A 25,376-nucleotide genomic window follows, 5' to 3' on the forward strand; every position below is an offset into this window, starting at 1 on the left:
CCATTTTCTTCCAAATAAGAGAGATTACAAACAATATAACATACCAATACAAGTGATTACGCTGGAAATGTAGAGTTTAGTCCATATTCAGCATTAACTCTTCCTAAGCCCTAGGCGCAGCCTTCATTTGTCTCAGAACTGGTACGGCTGTATGGAAATACAGTGGTGCCACCTTCAATCTGCAGTTTGAACTTCAAACCTAGCCACCTCCTATTCAAACCTTATCATCCCCAGTCAATGTTGTGAAAGAAGCTCTAGGAATGGCTACAGCAGTTTGTACGGCCCCAACAGAAATAGTACGGTCACAGCATGAGAAAGTACGGCCCAGTAAAAATATGCTACGGCCAAGGAATGTGGTACAGCTCCAGTAATAAAGGTACGGCCAAGTAAAACATTCAGCAACAAATCTCTTAACCCTCCTGACTTCCTTCCTCGATCTTGATAGGATATGCAAGCATACAATAAGCTCAACCTAGAAATACACCTATAGCCTGAAAATACCTTTTCAATTCAAGCTCAATGTGTCTCCTGAAGTAGAAACACCACTAATTCTTCTGACTGTATCTTGCAACAGCTAAGAATGTCATTCATGAGGGATTTCCTCCTCACAAACCCTTGAAGATGAACTCTCCAATTAATTCACAAATTATCAATTCAACCAAGCATACTGAAAAAGAACTCTTAAGAGTCTTTTATAACTTTCCTAGGAGAGCTCACACACTTTCCAGCAAATGTGGGATCGATAAAATACTTCCCATTTTAATATTTAAGTCTCCAAGTACCTTTAATGAAGGAGAACTTTTAATATTTAAATAACTTCCCTTTTTACTTAAGTCCCCATATCAATAAAGTTATATATTTAATTTTAACTTTATTGATAAATAAATTAATAACCACAAGCGATTATTAAAAACTCTGGTCGATATCAACAATTACCATCAATGGGATAATATTCATGAATTCACTAATGATCCAGACTTGGCCCAACTAACTTACTATAAATAGTAAGTATCCCAAAAACACATCACAACACCTCAAAATCGCCTGCAATTGAAACTGTCTAGGCCAAATATCCTCAAGATCCCTTAAATGTCCTGGTTAGCCTACGAGACCATGGAAAAATAGGCTAACGACATCATACAACATGTGCTAGAAAGGGGACATTACAGTCTTTGAGGAACCTAGAGGTGATGAGTTGGAGGGGACACAAGATAATGATGAGCAGCATGAGCAGATGGATGGGGAGACGGGCACAAATGAGCATTAGGATGATTTGGCATAGATGGAGGGCATGATTGCAACCCTCCATACCACTCCTCGTTATAACGCCTTCAAAGTAAGGGGCGTTATGCAAGGAAAATGAGTTGTTGTGTTGATTGCTAGTGGGGCTACCCACAACTTCATCAATGCATCCTACGTGAAGAAGTGGAGTTTGAAAGTTGAGGAGCGTGATGGTTTCCATGTGTGGACAGCAAATGGCACATTGTGTTGTGTTAATCTTGTTCCACAGTTGAGTATGACCTTGGGTAATTATACCCTTACTAATGATTTTTATGTAATCGACATTGAGGAGACCAATATTGTCTCAGATGATCAAACGTTGCATACTATAATTCCATATCTCACAGACCTTAAGACTATGCAATTGAGTTTTATAGCAAATGGTCAGAAGAAGGTATTACGGGGCTTATCTTCAAATGTGCCTAGAGTTATTTTACCGAGAGGATGCAAAGAATTTTTCAGCATTCAAAGGCTGAGTAGGCAATGCAATGTTTCATTTCAAATAAGTCTACCGATACAAGACAGCGCGGATATCATGTTGGCATACAAGGCTTGTTGGACAAGCATAGAGTAGTGTTTTCAGATCTACCGCATGGACTACCTCCAGACCATGGTTTTGAGCATGTTATTGAGATTGTGGATAGCAAGCCAAGTGTTACAGATCCCTGTCGTCATCCTAAACAATTCAAGGATGAGATTGACAAGACTATTTGGGAGTTGCCAATGCAAGACATATACAACCTAGTTCTAGTCCCTTCGCTTCTTTTGTTGTCTTGGTAAAAAAGAAGGATGGTACTATGAGGATGTGCATTGATTATCGTGCACTAAATAAGAAAACCATCAAGAATGTAATGTCCCCTTCCAGCCAGAGATCACTCTTGGTGATGAATAGCCTATTCAGGAGGCCCATAGGCTATTTTTGGCAAAATTAAATTTTCCATCTTTCGAGAGAATTTTGAGTGGGAAGCAGTTGGAGTTTGGCAAAATGAATCAAAGTTTCCTTCTGGGTTTTCTGTAAGCTCCGCAGTGGTATAACATGCAATCAGTTCACGCAGGTTTGCAGAATTTACTATTTTTAGTAAGTTGTGGTCAGTTGTCATGATTACTGGGTTGTTCTAGGTTTCTCGAGCTAAGCTACAGGGTTCGAAGAACAATCTTTTTGGAGTTGTTTTCAAGACTTACTATTTTTAGTAAGTGTCATTCAGACAGTTCTATTTTTAGCAGTTCAGTTGTGAGTTCTGACCCAGCTCAGTTTGATGGTTTTCAGCACTTCAATCCATCAATTCAATTTGGCATAACCAGTATTTGATTTTTAGTGATTTATTAAATATTATTACTTTATGCTAAAGTTAATATTTAATGTGTTTTGGACGACTTATGGAAAAATACTTTGCACCTGAAAATATTATATTTTCCCTAAGTCAATGGCGTGAGAAAAGGAGGCATATTTCATGTGTTTATTATGTTTTAAGTTGCAAGTTATTCACCAAGGAAAAAGTTTGAACGTTTTGCCTAGGAGGGGACGCCAAACACACGAGGGAGTGGGAAATGAAATGCAAATGAAGAAGTTGTAATTTGGACGCCATTTGGAGGTGAATTTGAGGTCTCAGAATCTATAGATATGAGAGCTTGGACTCTCATTTGGCATCTTGAACATTTTATAACGAAGTGCTGCCAAATTTGTGCTAGACTATTGCTTCAAAGTTGAGTGCTTCCTAGCTTGTGTCAATTTCGTGCTTGTGAGATAGTACCTAACTGTGGGAGAGCCTATTTCTCATCCTGAGGAATAGAATAAGCTTCATTGTGATGAATTTTTTTTGTGGTGTTTTCAGTTTTCTAGAGTGAAGGTGTGTTTTGGTGTGTTGCTGGTTGTGAAGTGGCTGAAGCAGTGTTTCGAATATACCTCCCTGCCTGTTGATTATTTCATTCTGGGTATTGGCTCTGAAGTTTTCTACCACTATGGCGATGAGGTCCACCAATTTGCAGCTGCAAGTTCGCTGATTTGAATTTAATGTTGCAAATCGAACTTTTTCAGCTGGGACGTCTTTTTTCATTTCTACCTTGGGATGTGTGCTGCTGTTATTTGGGCTTGAAGTTGTAGGTTTGAGGTTCTAAAATGTTCGCTTAAGTCATTCAGTTCATTTGCTTTTGATTTGGTGTGATTCCGAGTAGATTTGAATTAGTTATGAGCATTTTGGTGTTTCTGGTAGTGGCTGGTCTACGTGTTATGCATTTTCAGAATTAAGGACAGCAGTAGTTGTTTATGCTTGAATTGGTTTGATAATAGTTTTCAGTTGTGATCAGCATTGTTCTTCTATTCTAATCTCTCTTCTCTATTTTGTAAGGTTGAATAGTAGTAATATCAACCACTTCTGGATTGTAAGGCATACCCCGCTGAAAAGTGGAAGAGGCTAGCTTGCTGCCTACATTTGATATTTGTAATTCAGTCCTCCCGCTGCATAAGCGGTCGAGTGATGTTTGTTTGTAATGGTCCTCCCGCTGCATAAGCGATTGAGTGATATTTGTTGTAATGATCCTCCCGCTGCACAAGCGGTTGAGTTGAGCTTTGTTAAGTGTGTTCAATCCTCCCGCTGAAATATTGCGGTAGAGTGATTCGTGCTTTGGAGTGTTTGTGTTGGCATTGTGTTGTCATTGATGTCAACTGGTATGGGATGACTACCGGTATGAGAGAATGTATGTGCAACACTGTTAGGGAGGAGTACAAGTTGAAATATCTTTGATATCACCTTGTGTTGCAAGACGCTGGTAAGGTAAGGAAGAGAATGTCATTCAGATGGATGACCACTAGAGTCACCAGTACACAAGTTAGTGCCTGACTTGTGTGGATGACATGGATAGGTTACCAGCACAGTGTATCACCGATAAGGAAAGGCTATCAACTAGTAAGTGATGTGTACAAGCAGGATGGGCAAGGTGCTTGAGCTATTGTTTGTGATGAAGAGGCAGGATGTTACCTAAATCACATCAACACCGGAGGAGAAGAAAAAACAGGTCACCAATATGCTGTGAGGTTGTTGATCAGCAGGACTCCCACCGGATGAAGATGCAGTCACCATATGAAGAGATGACTGATAGTGAATGTGCCCACACCTGATCACATATGCATGTTTGAAGATGTGTTGCACAAACAGGGAAGTCACATGAGTGCATTGCAGGATGCATATAACAAGGTGTCACTCCACCGATATGTGGAGCTTATCTCCTATTATGCATAGTGTGCATCATAGTTCTATGAGATAAGGTAGATGAGGCAAAGGCAGGTGTTTGAAGGTTCACACCGGATCTACCAGTGAATCGAAGGAATGCCTCAAGTGCATGAAATCGGGGCTATGCACTGGACCGACAGAGAAGGCATGTTGGGATGCCGGAACAGATGAAGTGTGATGAGTTTGTCACCTTGACAAACCGGCAGAGAGGTTATTCAGGCTGATGAAGGAGGCAAAGTGGTGCAGCTGAAAATAGAGAATGAAATCGGCATGCAAATGTCTTAGTTGGAAACCACTGAAGGATGATGGCATGTTGTCATCAGGATGGCTACTAATAAACATGAGAACCGATAAGGAAGCGAAGAGGCTAAGAGTTGTGACTCCCATCTGATGGAGATGAACATGCTATGGATAGACATGTCCGGTAAACCGGTTAAGGAGTTCCACCGGCAGTTTAGCAAAGAGCAGACATGAGGAGTTAACCGGTAGAATGTGAGATACCGGCAGAAAAGAGGAACCGGTAGAGTGTTTGGTTGGTGATCCTATCTGGACCGACATGAAGATCCAAGCTAGTAGTTGGTCGATGTGGATGCCACGTAGAAATGAAGTGGCAAGCTCGCAGAGGTCGGTTAAGTGTCGTGTAGGGGTAGGTATTTCTACAGGTGTGCATTTAATAAGGATCCCGTGATTTGTGGATCGGATCAGAGGAGTGTGGCTCGATGAAGAATGAACGACAGAGAAAAATCAGGGAGTTGTTGGCGCTTGGATCAAAGTAAGGAAGCAAGATTGGTTGAGGACCTCGAGAAGGAAACAGCAGAAGTATTAATGGCGTTTTGACAGATGCAAGTCGAGATACAGGGCCGTGTTTTCTATATTTGGAAAACATGTATTGGAAGGCGCGACAATGGCAGTGATGAGCAAACTGTTGTCTAGGCGATCGGATCGGATAAGATCTGATTGGATTTGGTTTGCCTCGAGGTTGATGAGGAAACCCTAACTACCCATGTTTTTGAATTGGCTTTTGACGGGAAAACCGGGTTATAAATAAGGAAGCCAAAATTGTTGATTTGTGTTGCTGAATGGAAGAGAATAGAGTTGCTGCAAAGTGTGTTGCATGAGAGAGCTAGATCTGTCAGAGAGAAAATAGCTAAGGATAGCAGTGACTGAGGGAGTGAAGGTTAAACCGGTGATAGGGTTTAACAGAGGGTTAACCGATATGGTTTGAGCAACCGGCATAGCAACTAAAGTGCATCTGAGGAGATAACCGGTAGGTGCTTGTACTAGCAGGAAGACAGTTGAGAGGACTGAAGAGCAAAGCAGTGAGGAGGAGATCCAGCAAAGCCGAAGAAGAGTAGAGGTGAACCGGTGGAGTTTACCGGCAATGCAACAGCAGAAGAGTGAGTCGGTGTAGCAAAGAAGATGTCTCATCTGCAGAGTGAGGAATATGAAATAATTACAAGATTCACTTGTAACAGTATGATTAATTTTGCATTTGAATATTTATTGTGATCACTGAGTTGTAGCTCGGTGCAGGGGTTGTAGCTCCTTTGGGTTGTAGCCCATAAACAAGTTTGGGGTTGGTGCTCCTTGGGTTGGTGCCCTAAATCAGGGGTTGGTGCTCCTTGGGTTGGTGCCCTAAATCAGGGGTTGTAGCTCCTTGGGTTGTAGCCCTAAACATTGTAACAGATTTCATTGTGAGGCAGGATTGAAGCAGTAGACTCCAACAGCATTGCTCACCGAGGTTTTTCCCATCTTGGGTTTTCCTCGTACATACTTGTGTTATGTGATGTTCATGTGTGTGAATGCATTTGTGTTTAAGTCTCCTCACTAACCGGTAAGTCTGCACTCAAAAGATCTGTTAATCGGTATACTTTCATAGGGATAGTTAAAGAGAAAACTTTGAGAACCACTGATTCACCCCCCTCTCAGTGGTACATTGTGTCTAACAGTTTGTTCACTTGGCTGGTTTACCGCCAAGTTTCTTTGTTTACCCGTTGGATAAGCACAAGGGGTTGGCTTGCCGCCCATTATTGTAATCAGCACTTCAGCAGTTTGCAACTAACGATCCCTTGCTACCGTATGCTCTCACCCTCCCAGTTTGGGCTCTTGGTGACCAAAAGGTGTAGGGTTCCTTCTTGTTGGTGTTGGATTTCTTATTCTAACCCTAACGGGTGTGGTTGTGTGTGTAATCTTGTTAAAAATGAAAATAAAATGTGGGGATATTACAAAGAACAAGTATCCTATTCTGCTTATGGATGAGTTGTTGGATGAGCAACATGGAGCAATCTATTTCTCCAAAATAGATCTTTGTTCAGGACACCATTAGATTCAGGTTTGGCAACAAGATGTGCACAAAACAGGTTTTAGGGGTATTCGATGATTCCCTTTGGGTTATCAAATGCTTAAGCCACTTTTCAATCTTGCATGAACCATGTGTTCAACGAGCAATTGCGAGAATTTGCTTTGGTTTTCAATGATAACATCTTAGCATACAGCAAGACATGGGAGGAACATATTCAGCAGCTTGATGAGGTGTTAAGTATCTTAGCAGCTAACTCTCATTTTGCAAAAGCCTCAAAGTGTGAGTTCAAAATGACCGAGCTATTGTATTTGGGATATTTCATTGGGAATGGTGGAGTGAAGGCATGTAAGGAGAAGATTCAAGCTATACTTGATTGGCCATCACCAAAGAACATGTCCCAATTGAGGGGCTTCATTGATCTATGCATATACTATAGACGGTTGGTAAAGGGATTTTCTTCATTAACCACTCCATTGACAAATTTGACCAAGAAGGATGCTTTTGTTTGGACAGATGATAGTCAAAGAATCATAGATCATATATAGAAGGTAATCAGTACTTGTCCTATTTTGGCTTTACCGGATTTCTCTAAACCTTTGTGTTTGAATATGATGCATTTGGTATCAGCATTGGGGCTGTTTTAATGCAAGACAGGCAACCAATTGCTTATGAGAGCCAAAAATTAAATGAGGTTGAAAAGAGGTTCTCTACATATGACAAGGAAATGTTGGCAATTAAGCAAGCACTTGAAAAGTTCGTCGATATCTTGTGGGCAGCAAGTTTATGGTGAGGATTGATATAAATTTATTATTTCATGGAGCAAAAGGGATTAAATGGGAGACAATAATGTTGGGTGAGTAAACTTCAAGAATATGACTTTGACATTGAATTTGTCAAAGGAAAAAATAATGTTGTTGCTGATGCATTACCCAGAAACCCTTCATTTTGCTCACTTTCAGAAATTTCAGCTGGAATATTCAAAAAATCACCACGCTTGTGAGATTCTAGATGGTAAAATCAGCGATGAAAGGTACAAAGTGGTGAATGACGTCGTCTATTATAAGGTTAGAATCTATTTTGTGCCAGAAAGCAAACTAAAACATAAGATTCTTATTGCTGCCCATAACAAACAGCTTGCTGGTCATCTAGGTTATTTGAAAACATACAAGTACATCTGCAAAAGATTTTCATGTGAAGGTATGAAAGATGATGTTCTCAAACATGTGAGGGAATGCATAAAGTGCCAAAGAAACAAATCAGAAGTTTCTTTTCTAGCAGTGTTTTTCCATCCACTTCCTATTCCCAATCAAAAGTGGGAACTGTTGAATATACTAACGCACAAGACAACTGAGATGGGGGGTGTGGGCGGGCGTGAATCAGTTGTACAAAACTTTTAAAACTATTTCCCAACTCATATCTGCAACAACTTAACTTTAACACATAATCCACGAAGAGATATAAACATGAAACATCAGAACACACCATGCACAATGAGACACCAGATTTTACATGGAAAACCCTGTTAGGGGAAAAACCACAGAGAAGCTATTCTCAAGATATAAACACCTATTAGGGTGACACCGGTTAAAATGATTTTTACAAAGTAAGGCTCATTGTCAGGGGCTCACCGCCAAAGGGCTCATTGTCCGAGCGAAAGAAAGGAGAGGCTCACTGTCGGAGGGCTCACTGCCAAAATGAAGAAGAATAACAGAGAAAGAATCCACCACTGATGCACTTCTGCAATCGCAAGATTTGTAGATACCTTCAACTCATTGCTTCCCGTAGCTAGCACATGAATGCTCACACTACTCAACACTTTTCATCAACTCAACAGTAACCATCAAACAGTCAAGAATATAGATCATCTTTCATACAACCTCATTGCATTTCACTTTCTTTCACCCATACCTCTCATCCACAACACCCAAGCATCACTAGATATACCATCTTCACATATGCAAAAATCTCCCAAAGTCGGCTAAGCAACTTAAGCGAACACAATTCAAATTAGGTCGGCACTAAACATTTCCGTGGTGAAAAAGAATGTAAAGTGGACCGCAACAAATCTTAAATAGGACCAAAATAATCATCAAACACATTATACCAACGTCCATAATCATTGAAGCAACAAAGTGAAGTGTAGACACTCGAGGTAAACACCATCAAACTTGAAAATCATGTTTCCAAAACCTAGAAACATGTGCCAACTGAATAGAATGAAGCTAAGGACATTATCAACTTAACTCCAAAACCGCAATGCCAAAAACCATAATGCGGAGAAATGTGGAGCATGCATTTCACACAGAAACACTGTCAGACATACTGGTAAACTCAACTTCCTTGTCACGGCAATTTGGAGCATCAAATCTAGAATATAACATCTCCAAACATATCTTATCAACATATCCAAATCGCAAGAATAAATTTACAACATAAAAGATATGCGGAGCAAATCACTCATTACAACTGCGCAAAAAACTCAACATCACTTACACCAATCAATCACTAATAACAACCAAAGTATGTTGACATCAAAACCAAAGCATGTTGACATCAATGGCAACATATAAGCAGCTCATACTGATCAACCTTGCAATAATCTCCCCCTTTGTCAATGATGGCAACACATCAACGACAACAACAACCCTTGTTGGAAACACGGTTGTTAATGCCTGATACAAACACGAGACTTAATGAATCCACAGGAGGTGGTTAAGTCACGTCACAAACCCAAGCGCTACGCTGCACAACACAAGGAGACCAAGGCCACACACCTTGCAACAATCCCCCCCCCAACGCAAGTGAGGGGTTTAAACCTGTGACCCAGTCTCTAATACCACTTGTTGGAAACACGATTGTCTTTGCACCAAAAGATCGACCTATTAATGCCCGATACAAACGTGAGACTTAATGAATCCATGGGAGGCAGTTAAGCCATGTCGCAAACCCAAGCGTTGTGTTGCACAGCACAAGGAGACCAAGGTCTATCAAATGGATGTCAAGTCTACATTCCTAAATGGAGAACTAAAAGAGGAAGTATACATTGAACAACCGGAAGGATTCAATCTATCAAATACTCCCGATATGGTCTGTAAATTGAAGAAGGTGATGTATGGACTGAGCAAGCTCCAAGAGCTTGGTATGCAAGGCTTGACAAGTATTTGTTGAAGCAAGGATTTATGTTGAAACTTAGTAGCTTCGGTAAGATAAATGATTGAATGAGAGACTTCATTTATCTCTCATTCAATCATCTACCTTATCGATATAACTACAATATAAATATAGACCTCATGATTAAATAAATGAACTTGTTATAATCATCTTATATGCATAATCGATAATATTACTCATGTTGTGATCAAACCAGAATTATAACTATCATAGCTATCATATGATAGCATCAATTGATGCTATCATATGATAACTATAATGATGCTATCATATGATAACTATAATAGTTATCATCCTAAAACGCATGTTAATACCGATCATTTATTTGTTGATTATAATTGACTTATCTCGATCATTTATCGGATAACTATATTACTTCACGTTGCCCCGATTATTAATGGTTATCGGCATGAGCATGTTAAGTGACGTAACCGATAATTATCGGCATAACACACGATAAAGAAGAAATGACGTGACCGATAGTTATCGGCATAACACATGTTAATGTGGTTATATTAACTGAAGCGGCGCCTATGCACTGATCAAGACATGTCTTGATCGGGCATGTCTAAAAGACATGACCGATCAAGGCATGCCTTGATCGGTGAAGCATAGACTATAAGTATATGCAAAAGAAGTGTTGAAGATGCATTGAAATAATTAATGTTATCTTCAGCAACCTGTGACATAAGAAACAAAAAATATCAGTAAATAAAAATAATAATATATATAACCCTAGACTTGAACATAAATTTGAATATCATTTACATGGTATCAGAGCCAGGTTGATCGAACCTGAGGCATTCAAATTTGAGAAGTTCAAACCGAAGATATAAACATCATATTTCCCATGGCTAATGCTATCAGATTTGAGGATAGACTTGAAGGAGGCGACAATTTCTCAGCATGGAAGTTCAGAATTAAAATGATTCTAAAAGAAAACAAGGTTGAATCATTTATTAAAGTTGAATCTAAAGAACCAGAGGATGAACCTGACAAATCAACATGGATCGAGGGAAATGAAAAAGCTATGAAGATCATAGTCGATGGAATAAGAAATCACATCATGCCAATAATAACAAAACATGAAACTGCCTATCATATGTTCAAATCACTGGAAAGTGCATTTGAGATAAATAATGCAAGTAAAACCCTGGCTCTAAAAAGGGAAATAAATCATATAAGTATGAACAAAGGGGAGTCAATCAATACATACTTTATGCGGATATCAGCCCTAAGGGATGAACTGGCAATGCTTGGATATGACATCCAGAGCAAAGAGTGGGTTGCCTAGTACATGGGAGACATTCGCCCAAGGCATCAGTGCAAGAGATAAATATCCAAAATTTGATAGGCTAAGAGCAGATTGTCTTCAAGAGGAGTCAAGGCTAAATAAGAAGGGGATCAAACAAAAGAATATAGATAAAGATCTCCATGTTTTAAATACCAACTCCAACAAGAAAAACAAGAAGAAACACTTCAAGAAGAGAAAGAACCGACATGACAAAAAGTCATCTAAAAGAGACAACTCTCACATTCAGTGCTTTAGGTGTGATCAATATGGGCACTATGCAGCAAGGTGTCCAGATAGAATCAAACAACAAGCTACATTTGCAAAAGTTAAAAGGGAAGAATATGACTCCGAGAGGCATGTATTCTACTATGCTCTCTCCAGTCAAGTATCCAATAAATCTAACACCTGGATCATTGACAGTGGGTCTTCAAGACACATCACTGGGTATAGAGAATTACTGGATTCCATGGTAGAAGAAACCGATGAGGAAGTAACCATTGGTGATGACTCTGCACATCCAATGAAAGGCGTCGATACCTGCACCATTAAGCTGAAGACAGGCATGTCTCTTCAACTCACAGGAGTCCTATTCGTTCTTGGCATCAAGAGGAACTTAATCTCCATATCTACACTTGAAGATGATGGGTACAGAATAACATTCATGAATGGTAAAGTTCTAGTATGGCCACAAAACTCTTCCATCAAGAAGGCTACACAACCCTAGGACATAGAAAAGGCTATTTATACGAGGTATGTACTGAATCTAACCTAGCCCTACTTCATGAGATTACAGATTCAAATGAAATTTGACATAGAAGATTAGGTCATTTAAACTTTCGTGCTTTATGTTCAATGGAAAAATTACTAATTGGTTTGCCTAAGTTAAAACAATACCATTCTGGTACATGTAAGGGGTGTGCCCTAGGCAAAAATACCAAGAGTTCCTTTCAGAATAGTTCTAGAAAAACAAGCAATGTTTTAGAGCTAGTTCACTCTGACCTATGTGGGCCAATGTCTATACCATCATTAGGGGGGTTCCTTTACTATGTAATATTCATTGATGACTTCTCCAGGAAGACCTAGATCTATTCTCTTAAACGTAAAGAATCGGAAGAGATTCTCAAGAGATTTAAGGAATTCAAATCTCTCTCTGAAAACTCTTCTGAAAAGAAAATAAAAACCTAAAGGACTGATAATGGAAGGGAATACACCTCAGACATCTTTAGAGAATTTTGTAAAGATGTTGGGATTGAGAGGGAGTTCACTGTCCCCTACAACCCCCAACAAAATGGGGTTGCTGAGAGAAAAAATAGAACCATTGTAGAGGCAGCCAAAGCCATGCTTCTTGACCAAAACTTAGAAACTCATCTTTGGGCAGAAGCCTCCAACACTGTTGTATACATACAAAATAGATGCCCTCACTCCCACGTTGAAGATAAAACCCCTGAAGAAGTTTTCACAGGTATAAAACCTGATATCACTCACTTTAGGATATTCGGATACCCTATTTATATTCATATACCTAAAGAGAAAAGAACAAAACTAGAACCTTCTGGAAGAAAAGGAATCTTTGTTGGGTATAGTGAAACTTCTAAAGCCTATAGGATATTTGTACCTGGACATAATAATATTGAACTCAATAGAGATGTAATATTTGAAGAAGACAGCCTTCAAAAAGGCTAGATACTCTATTGAGTCGGAAACTTATGCTCCATCTTCAGACCTAGAAAAGGATCATGTTCCTAAGGTTCAGAGGGAGTATTCAGAAGAGAATGAGAATGAAGTTCAAATTCCACACCTGGAAAACCCTAAGAAAAGACCACTATGGGTTCACAAAACAGTGGAAGATGCAAGGAATTTCGTAGCTCCTTCAGGGACCTTTAGAGAAAGTAAGAGGCCCCAAAGATTCACTAGCTATGTAGCCTTAATGAATGATCTCTCCAAATCATAACCTTCTAATGTATCAGAAGCACTTAAACAACAAGTATAGAAAGATGCCATGTCAAAGGAATATCAATCCATCTTAAACAATGATGTTTGGGAAATTGTTCCTAGACCAAAAAGAAAATTTGTTGTTTCATCCAAGTGGCTATTCAAAATCAAACATGCTGCAGATGGTAGCATAAAGGAACATAAAGCCAGATTTGTAGCTAGAAGGTTCTCACAAAAGGAGGGAATAGACTATGACGAGACTTTCGCTCTAGTTGCTAGATACACCTCAGTCAGAACAGTACTAGCCATTGCAGCAGCCAAAGGATAGAAAGTCCATCAGATAGATGTAAAGACAGCTTTCCTGAATGGGAAAATTGAGGAGGAAGTCTACTTACAGCAGCCAGAAGGGTTTGAGATCCACAATACAGAATCTCATGTGTGCAGATTAAAGAAAGCCCTATATGGACTGAAACAAGCCCCCGGGGCCTGGTATGAAAGAATTGACAGCTACCTCATGGGATTGGGATTCTCAAAGAATGACGCAAATCCAAATCTATACTTCAAACAGATCAAAGGTGATATTGATCTTGTATGTTGATGATCTTTTGATTACAGGAGAAGGTCACCTTATTGATCAATGTAAAAAAGACCTTGAGAAGGAGTTTGATATGAAGGATTTAGGCCTTCTACATTACTTCCTTGGATTAGAAGTTTGGCAAACTCTGACAATATTGTGCTTAATCAAGGGAAGTACACCTTAGACATATTGAAGAGATTTGGCATGATGAACTGCAGACCGATGACTTCTCCCATGGAAACTAATCTTCACAAACTGAAGGAGGCAACAGCAGATTCCCCATTGGTAGATCCTACGCTCTACAGACAAATGATTGGATCATTAACGTATCTAGTCAATACTAGACCTGATATTTGTTATCCAGTAAATGCCTTGAGTCAATTCATGTGTGAACCTAAGGAGATTCATCTTATGGCAGTAAAACATAATGACTCAAAACTAGAGATATTGAATTCTATCTCTTAATTCTATAATGAGATGCCTTCAAGGCACTCTCAACTATGGACTCAAGTATGAGAGTATTGATTTGAATCTACACGGGTTCACTGATTCAAATTGGGCTGGAAGTGTGACTGACAGGAAAAGTACCTCAGGGTGCTGCTTCAGCTTGGGTTCAGCCATGATATCTTGGATTAGCAAAAAACAGTCTTCAGTAGCTCAGAGCTCTACAAAGGCTGAATATATCGCAGCTTCAATGGCTGCACGAGAAGCTATATGGCTACGGAAGTTACTTGTGGGATTATTCGGAGGACCAATGAAGCCTACTATAATTCATTGTGACAATCAGAGTTGTATAAAACTCTCTGTAAACCCTGTATTTCATGATAGATCCAAACACATTGAGATCCCTTATCACTATGTGAGAGATATGGTGGATAGAAATGTGATTCAGTTACAATATATCAGTACAGGAGACCAGACAGCAGACATACTAACCAAACCTCTAGCCAAAGTAAAAGTTGAACACTTCAGAAAAGGTCTTGGTATGATTGAGTTATAATCAATTTTTGTAATCTGTACTAATATATGAGATGTTTAATGTGTAAACTTCTTTTGTCGTGTTATGACTTTATGGGCTCCACCCCCTATGTACAATTCTAAAAGGTGACGATCTTTTAGACTATGAACACTTGTATTAAACATTATGAGGTGACGATCTTGTAATGTTGATATCATGCTAACTTGATATCACTCTGACTCATGGATGTGCCATGATATGTTATGGTAGACATTATATGACGTAATGTCAGTGCACATGCCATAACCTGGATATAAGGGAATTTCAACATTCTTAAGTATTTTATATCCAAGGTATCGCGTGTTATGTGATACTGATATCGCGTGTTATGTGATATCTATATCACGAGATGATGTGATATATTCCTGTGTCACTCATTACATGATGCATCATGTCACGAGCATATGTGATATGATCCTTTGTAATATGTAGACGTGTAATACATTTTATTATGAGAAATATGATGCTTATTTTCATAGGTCTCTAGATATCTTCCCTAGCTAAGAGGGAGTGTTGAAACTTAGTAGCTTCCGTAAGATAAATGATTGAATGAGAGACTTCATTTATCTCTCATTCAATCATCTACCTTATCGATATAACTACAATATAAATATAGACCTCATGATTGAATAAATGAACTTGTTATAATCATCCTATATGCATAATCGATAATATTACTCATGTTGTGATCAGACCAGAATTATAACTATCATAGCTATCATCTATCATACGATAGCATCGATTGATGCTATCATATGATAACTATAATAGTTATCATCCTAAAACGCATGTTAATACCGATCATTTATTTGTTGATTATAATTGACTTATCCCGATCATTTATCGGATAACTATATTACTTCACATTGCCCCGATTATTAATGGTTATCGGCATAAGCATGTTAAATGACGTGACCGATAATTATCGGCATAACACACGATAAAGAAGAAATGACGTGACCAATAGTTATCGGCATAACACATGTTAATGTGGTTATATTAACTAAAGCGGTGCCTATGCACCAATCAAGACGTCTTGATCGAGCGTGTCAAGGCATGCCTTGATCGGTGAAGCATAGACTATAAGTATATGCAAAAGAAGTGCTGAAGATGCATCGAAATAATTAATGTTATCTTCAGCAACCTGTGACATAAGAAACAAAAAATATCAGTAAAGAAAAATAATAATATATATAACTCCAGACTTGAACATAAATTTGAATATCATTTACAATTTCAATACTACTGATAGCAATCTCTATTTTAAGGTTGTAGAAAATGACATCTTGATTGTAGTTGTTTATGGGGATGATATAATCTTTGAAGGAAATGATGGTATGTGCAAGAAGTTTTCTGATGAAATGCAAGAAGAGTTTGAAATGTCTATGATTGGAGAGATGAATTTATTTCTTGGTTTACAAGTTAATCAAAAAGATGATGGTATATTTATTTCACAATCTAAGTATGTCAAAGAAATGTTGAAGAAGTTTGGAATAGAAAATGCTAAACCTGTATGTACTCCTATGGCTACTAGTTGTAAGTTGAGCAAAGATGTCGAATCATCGAAGACTGATTAGAGCATATATAGATCAATGATTGGAGGTTTGTTGTATCTGACTACTAGTAGATCGGATATCATGCATGCAATGTCTTGTGGCTAGATTTCAACAAGACCCTAGAGAGACCCATGTTGTTGCTGTGAAAAGAATTTTCAGATACCTAAAAGGAACAAAAAACTATGGTCTATGGTACCCTTAAAGATCTAATTTCACTCTTATTGCCTAAACAGATACAAATTGGGCTGGTTGTGTGGATGACAGGAAAAGTACTATTGGGGGTGCATTTTTACTTGGACCCCAATTGGTTGCTTGGTGAAATAAGAAATAGAATTCAGTATCTCTATCTACTACTAAAGCTGAGTATATTGTTGCTGCTACTTATTGTACTCAAGTATTATAGATGAAACAAACTTTGAAAGATATTGGAATATTGTTTGATGAACCTATTTCTATCTTTTGCGACAATACCAATGCAATAAACATTTCTAAGAATCCGGTACTGCATTCAAGAACGAAACAAATTACAATTTGGTACCACTTCTTAAGGGAGAAAGTTTTGAAGAATGAAGTAAAACTTGATTACGTGCCTACAAAGGAACAGATTGCTGATATATTTACTAAAGCTCTTGCTAAAGATACTTTTGAATATCTCCGGGAGAAATTGGGGGTTACTGCCCCTCCTTTTCTTAACCATACAAGTATCGATGGATTTCATTAAGGGGCTGTCCAAGGTCAACAGTAAGGACTGTATTTTTGTTGTGGTGGACAGACTCACTAATATGCTCATTTTATGCCAATGTCTTTCAAGTTTAAAGCACCACAAGTTGCTGGTCTATTTTTTGAACAAGTGTTCAGACTTCATGGTGTGCCAAAGAGGATTGTAAGTGATAGAGATCACATATTCATCAACACTTTTTGGCAATAGTTGATGAAGCTGGCTGGAACGGAACTCAGTCATAGTGCTAGTTATGATCCACAAACAGATGGTCAAACTGAGATTGTAAATAAATGGCTTGAAGGTTATTTGAGAAAATATGTCTCGAAGCAACAAAAAGCTTGGGCAAAACGGTTACATTTGGCAGAATTCTGTTACAACACTACATATCATATGAGCATAGGTATGACTCCTTTCAAAACTTTGTATGGTTATGAAACTTCTACATTTGTGGATTTGGTTTTTTTTATTCTAGAGCTCCAAAAGCTCTTGAGTGGGCTAAAGAGAATCAAGATATCCTAAAGGCACTTAAGGAAAATATTCAAATTGCACAGGAACAGCAAAAGAAATATGTTGTTCGTCATCGAGTTGAGAGGTCTTTTGAGGTGGAAAACATGGTATTTGTGCATCTTCAACCTTATAGACAATCCTCATTGAAAGTAAGTGGAGTGGAGAAGCTTAAATCGAGGTTTTATGAGCCTTTCAAGGTGATCAAAAGAATTCGTGAAGTAACATATGAGTTGGAGCTGCCATCTACCAGCAAAATTCACAATATATTCCATGCGTCATGCCTCAAAAAGGCACTTGAACAGTATGACTCCTCCTACAGAATTGCCTCCCATGGATTGGATGAAGAAGGTAAATTGATACTCATTCCGAAAACAATTTTGCAAGTAATAGAGAAAAAGCTGAGGAATAAAGTAATTTCTGAATATCTCATCAAGTGGAAAAACTTGCCTTTGGAGGATGCAACATGGGAAGGAGAGGAGATTCCTAAGCATCCTAGTCTACAAATGCTGAGGGCAAGCATTTTCTGGGTGGGGGGTACTAGAATATCCCCAACTCAAACCATGAGGATTAATAGCACATTGGCTGTCCTTTCCTTGGATTACCAAAGAGGAAGAGGGTGAAGAGCATTATTGGGTAATTATGGAGTCTTTGACTTGTATTCTATTTAATTCTTAAGTTGTGGGCATGCCTTTTTATGCAACTTAAGTGAACTTAAGTGACTTTATGTTGTGGGCATGTCTTTTTAGGCAACTTAAGTGACTCCTAGCCAAAAAACTTGAAGTTGTCCCCTTTTTCATGTACTTTAAATGATATTAAATAACATGTAATAAAAAGGCAAAGGGGCTGTGGATTTTCTAGGAGCTTATTGGCTCACTTTTTAGGGTTTCAATATGGAGCATTGGATTACGAGGTGGTGAATCAAGGGTTGAGATCAATTCATCTCTTTGGGAGTTATTATATTACTATCGAGGGTTCTTTTAGAGCTCATTATGTTTTGAGTTTTCTATCTAATGCTGCTGCAATCTTGGCTTGAGGTTTGAAACCCTGGAGTATCCCTGTTTCGGAGAGACATATGGGCTCCCCCTAGTCAAAAGGGTGTGTTTCAATGGAAGAGCTTTAGTTTGTGAAACCCTGGCACATCATCTTTTTTGGGCTGCAATTGTTTATCAGGTTTGGAGGCCGATTCAGAGGTGAAAGTCAAAGTTGAAGATACAGATTTGGATTAACTACAGCATGGCATCTTCATATTTTTTAGCATTCTTGAGGACGGCAACAGAAAGTATGAGCCAATCAAACCTAGCGCTATTTGTCTTGGGAGTTTGATGCCATATTTGAGGGCAGCTAGGGTTTGAACAAATCTGAGACTCTGAGGTATTTTGCTATCTAAATCTGCATACTTATTTCATCTCTATCGCAGAAAAAATAAAGAAAAATCATTGTAATGCATTTCTGAAAATTCTGGGCAGAAATAAAAGGATTTTTTGTACTGTTTCTAAATCATAATACTCAGAAATTTGTTTCTTTTAGCAGAAAAATCGGATCAGTAATCTGATCATAGATCTGAGTTTATGGTAGAATTTCTTAATATGCTCAAAAAAAAGCCCGACTGTATCATTGTTTGTACTGACAAGAGTGAGTGTAACCGTCACTTAATAACAAAACCTTAATGATGGCTCTAAACTATTAATTCTGTCATTTGCATAACTGCCCTTGTTGCGCTTTTCTTTTTTTTTATTTTGAGATTTTCCTTAGAATCTACTCCAATTGTGTTTGACCCCAAGGTGTCTAGATCGCCTTAAAACCATCTACAACTTTTGTAGACTCTTGTATAGTTGACATTCTTCATTATTAGTCTAACTTGATTGTTTTAGAGAGAGTCCAAGTTGCATTTAACTAGTTTGACTAAAAATGAGAACAATGTATTACTTAGCTGATACTTACCTACTTTCATGATCCAATGTATATCATTATGATTTACGAAGTCCTAAAGTAAGATAGAATCTAGTTACGACCTTTTGAAACCAAAATCAGGCACAAGGAATATGCAGTTCTTGAATAGTATATGATGCAGGAGCACCGGAGTAGTTCAAACCGGCATTTGGATTTGATCTTGGTGAGACATCGATCTCAATATTAGTCAAGTATTGGTATGTTCTTATCGGTTGGTCTTGCATTGTATAGAACGAAGATGAATCGGGTTGCGGGTGAATCCCGTAACTTGCGGATCGTTGAGCGATGTTGTTTTGGGCCTTGTCTGATGTTTCCGGAGGACCACGTGAGGTTTTATGCATTTAAAGATGTTCTTGGTGATTTGGGCCGACATGTTATCGTTTACACATTTCATCATGAACCGGTTGGTCTTTGGCCGACTTGAACGAGTTGTTATCACTTGCGGATGGTATAATGGGGAAAGTTTAGAGATTCATTTTGGGGGACAGCGGTTGGAGGAGAAAGAGATCGAGCGAAAATGTAGTTTCTGGAGAGATTCTAGTCCAGGGGGACTGAAATCCGGAGGGAGTGAGGTCTGGATCAGTGCAGAACAGTGCAGACCGTTACCGGAGGCTTATTTGTCAAGCAGAAGATCTGCGGATCTTAGATTTGTGTTGTATGGATTGTTTTGTAATCCTGGGCTGCGGTCCAGCGTGTGTAGCCGTTGAAGGCTTATGTAATTCATTAAATGGTTATGGTGATTGATTTATCTGTTTACCGGTTATATCGTGTGTTTCTTCTACCGGTTAAGTTGCTCTTTACCTGTTTACCGGTTAGATCTTGTGTTGTGTTACCAGTTGTCGGTATCTTGCATGGTGTTTTGTGTTATAGGCTGCAAGGCGGGGATGTCCTTCATTGGATCTCCCTACCTTGACTGCGTCAAATGGTATCAGAGCTGGTTTGTGACCCTGTTGATCGAAGAAGGCCTGGTTATGTACCGGTTGGTTGGAAAGGAAGTTGAGGCAGCTTGTAGACTTGTTCAGATCGCTGAACGCGAGGCAGTACAAGGCTTGCAAGTAGACCACCGAACCTAAAGCTTGAGCTTGAGGCAGTTAGTGGGTGGAGACTTGAGCAGATCGTCGAATCGAGGCAGGCTATAGGTTGGACCAGTAGATCGCCGAGGAGAGGCAACCGGAATCTGTAGCCAGACCGCCGAACCCTTGAGGCAGTTGCAAGTACCTACTGACAGATCGCCAAACCAGATCAAGTGATGGGACTCACTTTTCAATTAACCCTGAGAGTCTGATGCGGGAGCACCGGAATAGTTCAAACCGACATTTGGATTTGATCCTGGTGAGACATCGATCCCGGTATTAGTTTGGTATTGCTATGTTCTTACTGATTGGTCTTGCATTGTATCGAACGAAGATGAATCGGGTTGCGGGTGGTTCCCGTAACTTGCGGATCGTTGAGCGATGTTGTTTTGGGCCTTGTCCAATGTTTTCGGAGGACTGTGCGAAATTTTATGCATTTGAAGATGTTCTTGGTGATTTGGGCCGACAAGTTATCGTTTACACGTTTCATCATGAACCGGTTGGTCTTTGGCCGACTTGATCGTGTTGTTATCGCTTGCGGATGGTATAAAGGGAAAGTTTAGAGATTCATTTTGGGGGACAGCAGTCGGAGGAGAAAGAGATCGAACGAAGATGTAGTTTCCGGAGAGATTCTGATCAAAGGGACTGAGGTCCAAATCAGTGCAAACTGTCACCAGAGGCTTATTCGTCGAGCAGAAGATCTACGGATCTTAGATTTGTGTTGTATGGATTGTTTTGTAATCCTGGGCTGCGGTCCAGCGTGTGTAGCTGCTGAAGGCTTATGTAATTCATTAAATGGTTATGGTAATTGATTTATCTGTTTACCGGTTATATCGTGTGTTGCTTCTACCGGTTAAGTTGCTCTTTCCATGTTTACACGTTAGATCTTCTGTTGTGTTACCGGTTGCCAATATCTTGCATGGTGTTTTGTGTTATAGGCTGCAAGGCAGGTATGTCCTTCATTGGATCTCCCTACCTTGACTGCATTAGTATATGTATTCATTTTCATTATCATGTTTCTCCTCTATATCATGTTCATAGCAGCAACCATCTCATACTTGAATTCTTGGCCAATATATGTTAATTCTATCACAGTTCAATTATTGGCATTGCCAGAAAATCAAAACGTGGGCATAAGTAATATGTAATTGCATTATTTTTATATCTTTATTATACTAATTTCAAAGCCAACGCCTCAAAGTCAAAGCCTTGTAACCAAATTCCACATTTTATATATTATTTAGTCAACATCTTCAATATTAAATTATTTCAAGTTTGGTGGCGTGTTCGAATGATGAATGTTGCCCCCAATAAATACTATTTGAATTTTTCCACAGCATGCATGAGTAGCAAACAAATTATGATAAATATAAATAGATTCTTGTCATTTATTTCCTGCTTTCAAAAGCAATTGGTCATTCGTTTTGAATCGAAATCACCCATAAGTACTTTTCTGATGCATCACAGCCTACTATAAAAGGTTGTAATGAATCTAGAAGCTCAGGAGTGGGGGTAGAAATCATTACGTTGTTTCGCTTCCTTAAAGACACCCCATGTTGACTCTACTCATTTATCTTCTTCCTTCTATGTTTGATCAGCTAGGGCTTCGGTGACAATATTTTTCAAGGAACTAGAATCTGTTACTCTCCGGGCATTTTAGGAAATCGTGAAGAACAAAGTACGGCGCCTACAGTTAAGGAAAATTAGGGAAGAAGAATCAATGCTAGTAAAATTATGTTTAGGCAATGATAATGGCATTGTTAACATGAAGTTTCTGGTCTGATGTTTTGTTTCTGGATTTCAAAGTGCATGAAGACAAGAGGGGTGAAACCCTGCTATAGCATACCTGTTGCATGAGGCTGCTGATCTCACCGGAGGTCATGAGTTCACATAGCTCAAGGTCAAGCACTATATTTTGTCCAGATTGCTGTGCATTTTTTAGTTTTTGCTTGGTAAGTTGTCTGTCTTGAAGCATTTGGGCTCTCCTCTCCTTTCTGGCGTCCACCTTGGCTTGAATGAGATTTGACCGCTCCTCCTCTCCGAGCCCCGCCAGCTTGTCGGCCCAATCCTGCCTCTTCTGTTCCTTAGACCTCTCTTTAATCTGCTTAGCCATGGCCTTCTGCCGAGCTTTCTTTTCCTCATATCTCTGCAGCTTCTTCAATTTCTTCCCCGCACTTTTACTTAGTGGAGGGTCACCGATTCGAATCTCTTCTTCTTTTTCTGGCCGATGTTCTGGTGATGGAGAATCGCCGTTGCAGTGGGGAGCACATGAGTCATTCCCATGCATCCCGTTTTCCTCCATGGATACTGAATTGAAGCTCTTCTCAAGGTTCGCTAACTTGGCAGAGTAAATATTTGACTTCCGACATCGCCAAATTCTTTTAGGACCTGCATCCGTTATTAGCAATCGCACTCAATGTGCTTTTATCTTTCTAGGGCTTCATAAGTTATCCAATTATTAGATAATGTGGAAGAAAAAAAAATTTACGGATGAATATGTCTATATCTAAATTTTTTTAATTTGTTAATTATTAGTATAGACATTTTACATATATTTATTAAAAAATGATAAAATCTAGCATGTCATAGACCATTTTCTTATGAACATTAAAAGTTTATGACATACTATATTTTATCAAAGATTTTTAATGTTCACATAGGAAAATGGTTTATGGGATGCTAGATTTTATCATTTTTGCTTTGTCTAGCGTTGATCTTGTATTATTCAATTTGATAATGAATTCTTACATTCTCTCAACCTTCACCTTGTCAAATAAATCGTGAAAAAAGGTTGGTGTTAAACTATGATCTTAGGGAACTCTTTCTTTTCATCAAAACATGAAGTATTAACATGGACTATAACAAAATTCCAACTCTATATGTGAGTTGCATATATACATGTGTGTGTGTGTGTGTGTGTGTGTATTTATATGTGTATGTATGTATGTACACACACACACACACACACACACACACATATATGCATGTATATGTATATGTATGTACACACACACACACACACACACACACACACACACACACACACACACACACACACACATATATATATATATATATGCATGTATATGTATATGTATATGTATATGTATGTACACACACACACACACGTGTGTGTGTGTGTGTGTGTGTGCGCGCATATATATTTATGGAAAGTATGACTATGAGAGGTAGTGTCTATCAATGTCTACCATGTTGTGTGTGGTCATAGATCTCTCCCTATCTTAATAATTACACAAGGACTTGCAGGTTGAGCTCACTGCTCTAGGGAAAGATACATCAGGGTTTATAGGTTGAAGCTCACTACTCCAGGGAAAGAAACATTAGGACTTGTAGATTGAAGCTCACTGCTCTAGGGCAATATACAAAGACTTGCAAATTGAAGATCAATTATCTAGGGCAAGATACAATATCATAACATTGAATCAGCAAGATAAATTTTGAACCTAAACAAGATAAGTTAGTGTTGGTTGAAAATTTTGTACACCTAGGAAGATGTGCAAAATTATGGTTTCAGCCACAACGTGTGAGTTTAAAACTCTCCTAATTTAGGGAAGGCTCCCCCTTTTCTATTAACTAAATACTTAATCTAATTTAAATTTGGGTGGGACAACAACCTTTCCTCTTTTTTCATAAAAGATTATATTCTTTTCTCTTCCTAAAAAAGAAGCAACAATTTTTAAATGATAACAACATCAGCTTAAAGAAAGACAAGAGAGGAAATGATGTTTCCTAAAAGCACAAAGACTTATGTCACATCCTCTGGGACGAGAAAACAACAACTAAGCACAAAGTCTTGAGTTCCCACAATCCTATCTACCTTTTTCAGAATGATAAAACAAGAACAATATACAGCATATGGCAACGCAAAGTCTACAAGTATGATGCACCTTTGAATTTCTTAAAACAAGAACAACCACAAGCACAAAGTCTTGCAACCCTTCTCAACTTTTAACTAATAACTAAATTAATTCAACTCTCGCTATTTCCAGCACAAAGTCTGCAAGAAATCAGAGTGAAGCTCTTCTCAACAACTTTCTACAATCTCAAGCAAATACAAAGAAATAATCCACTATGAAAAAAAAACACAATGGATATGAAGTAACACAAAGTCTGAAATTCCAAACTCTCTTGATATTACTTGAAGAGAAACAATTTATAATTAAAGCTCAAAGTCTTTATGATTGCAATTTTTTGCAAAGTTTTCTTGCTTGGTAAAAAGATAAAAATTACAAAGGGCACCCTCGTGTATATATAGGAGAGGGGCTGAGAGAAAAATGTGGGAGAAGTCTAACTAACTAAAACTTTTTCCACAACTAACTATGACTTATTCAAATTACGGTTCTATTACTAACCAGCTTGTAATTTGTTTACATGTAATTACAATTTATAAGGTTATAAGTGAGGATCCACTTGTAATCATCAATCCCGACACTACATGTAATTTGTCGAAAACAAAATACGTAAACAAAATGAAAGTGTCAAGAGACACTTCTTATTCTTTTCTATCTCTAGCCATGAGGGACTGGAAACTGTCGATGAATTTTTGTAACTCATCAAGATCAGGGCTTGCGGTATTCCTGGCAACGGCAACAGTCTTGATGATAACATCAAAATACCTTGTTGGTGTCTCCTTGTGCTCCTCAACAACAGTTTGCATTTTATCAAATAACACTTGGTAACATACAAACTTGTGGATTGAAGCCACGGTAAATTGTTCTGATTCTATTTCTTGACAAAGCTTTCATA

General features: G+C 38.6%; 1 protein-coding gene across 1 annotated transcript in view; it reads right to left on the reverse strand.

Moving 5' to 3' along the window:
- The window catches only part of LOC131075086 (tRNA (guanine(9)-N1)-methyltransferase), a 92,089-nt gene extending 69,057 nt beyond the window's left edge, over positions 1–23,032 (reverse strand). Inside the window, exon 1 of the mRNA XM_058011901.2 lies at positions 22,456–23,032. Coding sequence (XP_057867884.2) covers positions 22,456–22,911 — 456 coding nt within the window. The 5' untranslated portion in view covers positions 22,912–23,032. The remainder of the gene's footprint in view (positions 1–22,455) is intronic.
- Positions 23,033–25,376: the final 2,344 nt, after the last annotated feature.

This window comes from Cryptomeria japonica, chromosome 3 (assembly GCF_030272615.1).
Source record: "Cryptomeria japonica chromosome 3, Sugi_1.0, whole genome shotgun sequence".
Lineage (NCBI taxonomy): Eukaryota > Viridiplantae > Streptophyta > Pinopsida > Cupressales > Cupressaceae > Cryptomeria > Cryptomeria japonica.